This window comes from Octodon degus, unplaced genomic scaffold (assembly GCF_000260255.1).
Source record: "Octodon degus isolate 3935 unplaced genomic scaffold, OctDeg1.0 scaffold00027, whole genome shotgun sequence".
NCBI classification, from domain to species: Eukaryota; Metazoa; Chordata; class Mammalia; order Rodentia; family Octodontidae; genus Octodon; species Octodon degus.
Window position 1 is genome coordinate 439125 of NW_004524603.1, and position 9900 is coordinate 449024.

Genomic DNA, 9900 nt, shown 5'->3' on the forward strand with positions numbered 1-9900 from the left:
GAGCTCAAGGCCAGCCTGGGCTGTGTAGCGAGCTCAAGGGCAGCCTGGGCTGTGTAGCGAGTTCAAGGGCAGCCTGGGCTGTGTAGTGAGTTCAAGGCCAGCCTGGGCTGTGTAGTGAGTTCAAGGGCAGCCTGGGCTATATAGTGAGTTCAAGGCCAATTTGAACCACATCGAGATCCTGTCTCAAAAAAATGGCTATTGTAGCTTTCCATGATAGCCCATGGTATATCTCTTATACGCAGTATGTACTTTCATTTTTGCTTTTATCCTATTTTATTCCTTATTCCGCCAAAGCCTGCTCTTCAGAGCCAGTTTTCTCTCCCACTCTTCACTTTTACTTTTTTTTTTTTTTTAGAACCGGGGATTGAACTCAGGCCCTTGTGCTTGCCAGGGAAGCACGTATTCCACTGAGCCAACTCCCTGGCCCCTACTTTTACTTTCTTGAATAAACTTTGCCACTATTTAAAGAAAAAAAAAAAAAAAGTTAGATTAAAAAAAAAAAAAAAAAACCTGGTCATTTTCTAGGACCTCCTCATTAAAAGATTAGGAGACAGTAGAGTAAGAGGTATCATGCATGAAAATGGCAAGAGCCTTAAAACTGTGGTGCTACTGAGTGGCTTCCCTCCTGCCAGGAAGACAGGCTCAGAGAGTGCCTGTCATCTCCTAGTGTGGGGCAGGGAGGGCCTGGCAGAAAGCTTACCTCTTCTCTTCAGTGTAAAAATAGGCCCTGACCTCTCGTGTGGGGTCAGTGTCCCAGTGCTGACCTGGCCGTTTGTCTGTCTTTGGATGTTGGTTTCTATTTGGAACAGGGTCTCACTATGCAGCTGGGGACTGGTAGTGATCCTCCTGTCTCAGCCTCCCCAGTGCTGGGATTCTAGGCGTGTGCCAGCACGCCTGGACTTGGTGGTGGGCACAGCATGCTGTACCAGGGATCGATCCGAGGCCTTGTGCTTGTCAGGCAGGTGCTTAGACCGCAGAGCTCTCTCTCCAGCCCACGTGCTGGTTTCTTAATTAAGCTTCATGATTCAGAGGTGTGCTCATGGTTTCCGATGAGAGAGTGTATCACAAGCTTCAGATGTTAACACTTCTGTAGGGAGAAGTAAAATGACCTTAGAAACTGCTCTTCCTGCTTGTTGTTAGAGGAGGTGTGTCCAGTGGTGAGGACATAGGAGTGCAGACAGAGGCAAAGGTGAAGACAGTCTGCCTGGAGGGCGAGGAAGGCACCAGGAAGCAGTGTAGCCGTCTGTGAGGCCCTCTGATCCTGTAGGCTTTTTCTTTCATTCCTTTTTCATACTCAAGTTTTGGAAAAAAGAATTTGGTCTCTTCTTTTTTGTGAAGGAAACAGTTTTAAGTGAGAAAGTACTTGTCCTGAGTAGCACAATTTGGGGAGTAGCTGAACTACCTTGGGGGATGCTAAGTGCAGTCTCTGTTTCAGAGCTGCTCCCCAAGCAGGGTGAAGGAGGGCTCATTAGGCCTGTCAGGGGGGATGGCTGAGGTGGACGCTGCCGAGCTGAGGCCTCGGAGCTAGGGTCCTGGGAGAGCTCTGTGTCTCTTGCTCTCTCTGGGTTCTCACTGGAGAGCTCTTCCTTCTGAGCAGTTACGTCATATTGAACCCTTGGATGAAACACAACTTCGGGTCAACTTATTCCAGACTTTCCCGTTGTGCTTCTAGTTGTGTGATTCACCCCTTCCTGTGTGAATGTGTGTCGTCTTGCTGCGTGTGTTGTGCCCCAGGTGCAGCTGGTGACCCTCTGCTCTGCTTCCCACAGCGGCACGATGCTGGGGCAGTCTCCGCTGGGGCAGATCCAGCTGACCATCCGGCACAGCTCGCAGAGGAGCAAGCTCATCGTGGTGGTGCACTCCTGCAGGTGAGCGGCTGCCTCCTGCCGTGGCGCGGCACGAAGGGCTGCGGCCCGCCGACGGCACGCGTGGCTTCTTCAGAGCGCAGAGCAGCTAGACTGCTTCCTGGGACCCTGGAGCCCATGTTCTAGTCCTTTCCTTAATACAAATCTCTCCTCACCTACAGTGTACAGCGAGCAGATAAAATGAGTAGGCTCGTGTGGTGACAGGTTCCGCGTTTGTGTTTGCAGCATTAGTTTCATCCTGTGGCAGTCAGGGTGGGGGGAATCTTTGTCTTGTTGACTTACATTAGAATATTACGTCCTCCCAAAAGAAGTAGCAAACGGAAGAACATCTTTGCTTTTTTTTTTTTGGAGACAAGGTCTCACTGTGTAGTCCAGGGTGGCCTTGAGCTCAGGAGTCCTCCTGCCTCAGCCTTCCAAGTGCTGGGATTATAGGCATGTGCCACCATGCCCAGCATTAATAATGCATTACTGGGTTGTTTTTAATATACAGAGATGTATATAAAACAGCCTCAAGGTATTAGAAAAAATAAAGGTTTCCCAGTCTATATTGAAGCTGGAAAGCCTAACACGAGCTATTCAAATGACTCTTTTTTTTTTTTTTTACACAGGATCTCACTGTGCAGTTCGGACTGGCCTTGAGCTCACTTTGTAGCCCAGACTGGTCTCAGTCTTGCAGTGATCCTCCTGCCTCAGCCTTCCAAGTGCTGGAATTACTAGTGTGGACCTTCACACCTGAGTTCAAATGACTTTTTTAAAAAAGATAACATTAAAGACAATTCTCAAGACAAAAAGAATAAATAAATAAAATAAAGATTGGGGTTAGTGGCAAATGCCTATACTCCCGACACCTGGGAGGCTGAAGCAGGTAGATCATTTTATGAATCTGAGTCCAGCCTGGGCTACAAAATGAGCTCAAGGCCCACCTGAAGTGCAGTGAGAGCCTGTCTCAAAAAGACAAAAGAATAAAGACAGCGCTCAGAAAATCACCAGTCATTCCACCCACTTACAAACACATGCATCTCCCTACGCACACCCATCGACATGTGTGCGCACATTATTCATGTTTTGCATTAGATTCTAGATTCTGATCTTTCTCTGCAGCTCTGTAAAATCCTGTATTTTCCACTTCTAAAGTCTTAGTAAATAACTTACTCCTTTTTTATTCTTAGCATCACTTCATAAACATTTCTATGTATTCACAACCATGTTGATGGCCTTATAACGCTCTCCTGAATTGTATAATGTGATTTAAATATATAATATGCCTTATTGTTGGATATTTATATTATCTGTAATGGTGTAATATGGTGGTGAACTTTTTTTGAAGTTTTTTTTTTTTTTGTTTTTGGCGGAACTGGAGATTAAACTCAGGCCCTTGCACTTCCCAGGGAAGCACTTATTCTACTGAGCCATCTCCCCAGCCTTTTTGAAGTATTTTTAGATTAATTTCCAAAAGTCAGAAAATTTGGATCAAAAAATCCAAAAAGTTTTCAGATTGATTATAGGTATGATACCAGTCTTCAACAGAGAGCGTAGCTCTTGCCGTGTATGCTCCAAGATGTGGCCTTTTCTCCCAGTCACGAGAAATTTAATTAGACTAGTCTGATGTACCAGTTTAGTAAGTCTTAAGTGGGATGACAGTGTTGCTTTGTATCTGATTAAAGGTGATGATGTGGATTATTTTCCTTCTCTGTTTTAGCAATTGTTGACAATATGCTATAAATATTTACAGCTTATAAAAAACCTGTAGGAGACAGACATGGTGGTGCATGCATGTAATCCCAGCACTTGGGAGATTGAGGCAGGAGGTTCACCACAACAAGTTCAAGGTCAGCCTGGTCTACATAGTTGAAGCCCATCCTGAATTACACAATAAGACCCTGTCTCGAAAAAAATAAATAAATTAAATTAAATCCTGTAGAAAACATAGGAAAATAAAATTAGTACGCCTGCTGGGGCCAGTAAGATAGCTCAGGGGTCTCAGGCAAGTGGCGGGGACCTCGGTTCCATCCCCAGCTCCACATGCCATGCCAGCCCCGCCCCCAGGGAGCGCTGAGCGGGCTACATAAATAAATAAAAGTTAAAACACGTGTAAGCATAGAGCTCATCTTAGTGATTGTGGAGCTCCTCCTATGTCCTTGTCCTCGTTGGAGAGGCGGTGCAGTGTCCCCAGCAATACCTGCCCACCAGACCTGGGTCACCAACCAGTGCAGAGCCCAAGTGGTCACAGGGCCACGTGCTGTTCAGCCCACTTCCGTTGCCCTAGGCAGAGAGCAGGGCAGGCTCAGTGGAGGAGGTAGGTCTTGTAGGTCTTGTGCAGGGCTGGATTGGTGACGATGAATAGCCAGGAAGGCATCAGAGGGAACGGGGTGCCACAGGGTGCCTGGGCTGATTTGCTTGGCCAGTCCCTGACTCATGTTTCGTCATTAGGATGAACTAGTAGAAATATGATGGAAATGCCGGCTAGAAGAACAAGGACCTCAAAGGCCCCCCAGACTCTGGACTCAAAATGGAGTCAGGCAGTCTCTTCCGAATATGAAAAAGGCCTCACAGCATTTGGTATCCATAGCCAGGCGTGTGGACAACATTCCTGTAATCCCAGCACTTGGGAGGCTGAGGCAGGAGGATCACTGCAAATGTGAGATCAGCCTGAGCTGCTTAGTGAAACCCTGTCTCCAAAAAAGGACAACAGGGCAAGTGAGATAGCTCAGTGGACTAAGTGTGCAGGGATCAGGGTTTGATCCCAATCCCCGTCCTGCCTGCTGGACCAGCTCTGCCCCAAGGGCACACTGAGCTGACTGAGTCCGGGCATGGTGGCCCACGCCTCTAGTCCCAGCACTGAGGAGGCTGCAAACAGAAGGATCACTACAAGTCCGATCCGCCTAGTGAGACCCTCTACCGAATACATAAATGAAAAAAAAAAAAAAAAAAAACAGCAGCAAAAAGTATTTAGTATCCATTACTCACTGTCCCTTGTACCCCACACTCACACACAGATGCTAGGGGTGGAACCCAAGGCCTCATGTGTGGCAAGTCAGAGCTTGCCACTGAGCTGCACCCCACTGTCTTGTTGCTTCTTGGTGTTTAGACATATGTAAACTCAAAACTCGGTACAGTGAGTTTCAACGCAACCGTGCTCTCTTTCCCAAGTGCTGATACCTAGTCTTTTCTGGTCTGTGTTCAAGAAATCTCATCGCTTTCTCAGAAGATGGCTCTGATCCATATGTCCGCATGTATTTATTGCCAGACAAGAGGAGGTCAGGAAGGAGGAAAACTCATGTATCAAAGAAGACGCTAAACCCCGTGTTTGATCAGAGGTATAACAGATACTCCACTGAGGAGAGACTGTCTGGGTGAAGTGAGCAAGGCCAGGCCGTGCAGCCACCGCTCTGCTGAGAAGCGTAAGGGCTGAGCTTCCAGCGCAGCATAGTGCATGTCCGCTGGTTAAAATAAGTCACCATTTTGAGCTTCTTATGGGATGCTAAACATAATAAATCCAAGTTACAAATACTGTGGATGGGGATCTGTTTCATAGTAATATAATATCTCAAATATAGACTCGTATCAAATATAACTTGTGGAAAATCGAATTGTAACACCACATTTTGCAACTGCCTTGAGTATGCCAGCTTAGTGGAGGCTGACACTGCCTGTGTGTCAGTAGAATGGGTCGGATCTCCTCAGGCCATGTCTGTCCACGAGTTGTCCCCGTTGGCAGCATTTTGCAAATAGTAATCAGTGTTTGTTGGTTCAGCTCTGTCTTCCATAGAGGTGCTGCTCCTTTCTGTAGTTCCACACCAGTGCCTCTAAGTTAAAGAGCAAACTGCTGCCCTACATACCGTGAAAGGAGAGGCCGACTTAACCAGGAAAAAGCCCATGTAGTCTTTGAAATGATCTCATAGGCAGAGATGCCATTTTTAGTTAAAAGAAGATACAGTATAGGGGAACTACAGAAAAAGTTCCTTGCTCCCTTGCAGCTTTGATTTCAACGTGTCACTCCCTGAAGTGCAGAGGAGGACGCTGGATGTTGCCGTGAAGAACAGTGGCGGCTTCCTGTCCAAAGACAAAGGGCTGCTTGGCAAAGTAAGTGTACAGAAATCCTCACCCACTCCTGCACTGTGCACAACTCAAGCCCTTCTCCAAGGTGCACACAGCAGCACTAGCAGAAAGGATGCACGCTTACCCTGTCCTTAGTCTTCCTTTGTAAAATAATGTGCTAAGATTTGTTCACTCTGAAGTTGTTCTCATTGATTTTATGTTTTCATATTATTAGCTTATTAATCACATTGATGCCAGGAACTTTTAGTTGAAAAAAGGTTGATTTTTGAGCTTTTACATTTTTGTTCAACACCACATTATAGAAGACATGAAGGAAAAAAATCTCCCCGCCCTGTTATGCTCCTCTCTGCGTCAGGTCCTCAGCTTGCCTCTATGAGTGTTCACCATCAACTTTTTATTTACTTACTTGTTTTTAATTTTCACCATTAACTTTTGAGTAAGATTATGTCTTCCTCAGCTGTGCACACCTGTGTCAAGCCAGAGAAGAGTGCTGCTCTGTAGACCTGTGTTTGTTGTTAGCAGCACCGGGAGCAGTCTCAGCAGTGCAGACCTTGGCGGTGTCAAGCAGTGTCCAGGGGCTGTCCCCTCAAATGTTTCATGGCAACTTAATTTTACAGCTGCTGGCGACAGGCAGGATCTGTTGGTTATAATCAGGCGTGAGCTACTACAAATGACCCATAAAGGTCGAAAAGAATAAAAACTGAGTCTCAGTAGAAAGGGACAGAGCTCCGTGTTGCGAAGTTAAAACAGGAGACAGACGGACATAATAAGGCCAAAAGGAGCTGCTTGGCCCGCTGCCATGAGCCCCTCTCTCCCCAGGTGCTGGTGGCTTTGGCATCTGAAGAACTTGCTAAGGGCTGGACCCAGTGGTGAGTGCATGTTCCAGGGCGTGCTGGCGCCAGGCTTGGAGGGGGGGTCCAGTGCTGCGCTGTGAGACTCAGCCCTCTGCCCTGCCCTCTGTGCTTCCTCAGGTATGACCTCACAGAGGACGGGACGCGACCCCAGGTGGTGACGTAGCCATGCAGGATGCGAGTTTCCCTCAGCGACCACCCTGCCCACCTTCACTGGGACACATCCTCTTTGCAGATGTACCAATGTTATTTTTATAATTTTGTGTATTTAGTCATATATATACCTTAATAATTTTATAAAAACTCTTGGAATTTTAGCCAAACTCAGCCAATATTATTGTTCTTTTTACGTTGAATTCCTCCAGGCGTGGCGAGCCCCTGTGTTGTGCAGTGGGGTGTGGCCAGCTGTGCCCGCTGGAGGCTTATGCCTGGGCTCCCAGCATTGCTGCCTTGTTTGTATAGCGCTGTGGGGCACCACGCGCGACATGTAAATAGACTAATTTTTTATAATCTCTCCATGCTAGTTTGGTCTCAGAAGAAAATGGATCAAGAAAATACATATTTTCTTCTAAAACTTACTGAATTCTTGGCAAATACTCATTTTCATCTTTGCAACAAAACATTCTCAGCAATATATTTTGTGGTGTTTCTTTTTAAAAGAAAAAAATAGAAAGATTAGTAAACATTAGTATGTTTCTACCCGTTAGGTGAAGTATTCAAACTATGAACATCTTCATAAATGTAAAGTGTATTGTTTAGAACTCAAGTAAAGGGCTTACAAGGACACATGCTGTGTATAACTGAGTAATATAAAATGTCCAGAGAATTGTCATGGTTCATAACGCCTGTGTATGGATCTAGAATTTTTACATAAAAAGAAGTGTCTTGAGTTGATTTCAGCTGCTTGTTGGACTGGCTAGGAAGTAGTGAGAGATGCACTGTGATGTTTGCAAAGACAGGGACAACCCTGGCGTGTGAGTAGGTAAGCAGTTGTCGCAGGCGGTCCAACCTGCTTGCTTCTCAGTGTTTCCCAGCCTGTGACCACCCTGTGGGTGTGCACTGTCCTTGTGGGGTGGTGAGGTCATGATGGCGAGGTGAATAGGGAGGCCATGTGCTACACACTGGCCGCAGTTCACTCACAGGTCATGTGAGCGTTGCCCCCTACACACATGAAGCCACACACTGCTGCTGCAGCGGGCCGCTGGGCCTGGCTGCACACTGCGTACTATGGCGCCTGCTGGTCCTCACTGCGTATCATGCTTCCTCATTTCATGCCATGACTGACCTGTTATCAGGGTGATGTCACACAGTTTTCATTTTGTTGTCTTCTTTGCTTTTTAGATTATTAAAAGCATGTTTTATATATATGAACATCCCCAGAACCTCTTATGAGGTGAGGCTATGTAGCAGTGTTATAAGCTATGCATGCCTGTAAGTAAAGTATGCACAGAAAGAGGCTGCATTGTGCTTTTTAAGCTGCAGTATGAGATGGGGCTTCCTGAGCCGTAAGAACCTGTGTGACACATCAACAGTATGGAGAGCTACAGCTCTGCGACTGGAGCGAGGGTGAGCAGCCCCTGTAACCAGAAGTAGCAGAGTGCCTGTGGCGAGCACTGGTGTGACCACCAATGCTCCTTCCATCAAGCGCATTGCGTCTCATGACTGCTGTGTGCCGTGCACTTCTTTATAATGACGTCTGTAGCTTCGCAGCACATTACACATACGCACAAGGACCAGTGTAATCGCTCTGTCCCCTTTGCAGGCACTTCTCTCAAGCCTCTCTCTAGTCATTTCCAGTCAGGGTACAAGATTGTTTCTTTCTGCGAAGAGTTTATGAATGTGCCATGCACACGTGAACGAATATACACATAAAATATTTAGCTATGCCATTTTAGTAGCAGGAGAAATAGTATCTTAAATCAAGGTGTTTATTCATGATATTAGCTTTTTTTATTTCTAAACAAAAATAGGCCTATTGGGGCCAGGGAGATGGCTCAGTAGAATAAGCGCTTGCCTGGCAAGCGAAAGGGCCTGTGTTCAATCCCTGGTTCCACCAAAAAAAAAAAAAAAAAAAAAAAGGTCTATTGAATTGCTTCCCCCGAGTCTATAAAAGAAAAGAAACACTCATTGAAATTTCATCTCCAGTGCCCTGCACATCTCGGGTTGGCACCCAGGCGCACGGTCTGCTCAGTGCATACTTTACACACTGCAGTGCTTTAGAAGTTACACAGGCTTGGGGATGCAGGTCAGGGTGAGAGGCCCAGGAAGCAGCTGAGCGCACAGTGAACTAGCCTTGGGCAGTGAGGCCAGCAGATCGTCGCTAAGGTAAGGGTCCAGGCACAAGGTCCCCACCTGCGGGCTGGCAGTCCTCTGTAGCCATCTCCACACTCTCATAAAAGAAGAGAGGAAAAGGCTGGTCTACCTGAACTGTTTGGGGAAGACTGCGTGTTATCCTCAAGGTGTGCTCAGCATTCCAGGGGTGCGGGTACAGAAGATGCCTTGTTCTGTTCTCAAAATGTAACTTTTAGTTTTAATAATGTTTTGTCTAGGACAAGGAAGCTTACATTTCTACTTTGAGCCAAAACAAAGAGGGAAAATTATTTTAGGTGAATTTGAAGTGACGCTCTGTTAGCTTACACAGGTGGGTTTATCCTGTGCCTTACAGTCCAAAGATAGCATTTTCAGATTTCAGACTGAAACAGAAGCAGCCTTGTGACTGTCTTTCCTACCACTCCCTGGTACTCTCTGGTCAGTCCTGTCCAGAATGCAGACAGCGCGGACAGTGTGCGTTTGGTCCTGTTGCCGTGTGTGCTCCAGCAGAGCCACTTGCCCACCACAGAGCAGGGCAGCAGAGCAGTTTTTTCCCGGAGTGTCCTTTTGCTTAACTCACTTTACATGAAAGTGCATGTATTTATTCAATAAAACTTCTGTATGAGTTAACCTGTGATGCGTTTTTCTTTTTTTCTTTTGAAATGAAAGTTTCATATGAGACCAAATACTTGGTTTGGAAAGTTGACCTCGGATGCGGTGTGTATCTACAATCTGTGAACGCTTTTAAAAAAATTTTTTTTAACATTTATTTATTTTGTGTGTGTGTGTGTGTGTGTGTGTGGCCAGCTCAGCCC

The 9900-nt window shown here is 46.3% G+C and overlaps 1 protein-coding gene across 1 annotated transcript in view; it reads left to right on the top strand.

Annotated features, from left to right (window-relative positions):
• Positions 1-7353, top strand: part of Esyt2 (extended synaptotagmin 2) — a 64911-nt gene extending 57558 nt beyond the window's left edge. The window contains exons 18-22 of the mRNA XM_023712923.1: positions 1770-1868; positions 5051-5182; positions 5843-5948; positions 6744-6793; positions 6896-7353. Of these exons, the coding sequence (XP_023568691.1) occupies positions 1770-1868; positions 5051-5182; positions 5843-5948; positions 6744-6793; positions 6896-6941 (433 nt within the window). The 3' untranslated portion in view covers positions 6942-7353. The remainder of the gene's footprint in view (positions 1-1769; positions 1869-5050; positions 5183-5842; positions 5949-6743; positions 6794-6895) is intronic.
• The last annotated feature ends 2547 nt before the right edge of the window (positions 7354-9900 follow it).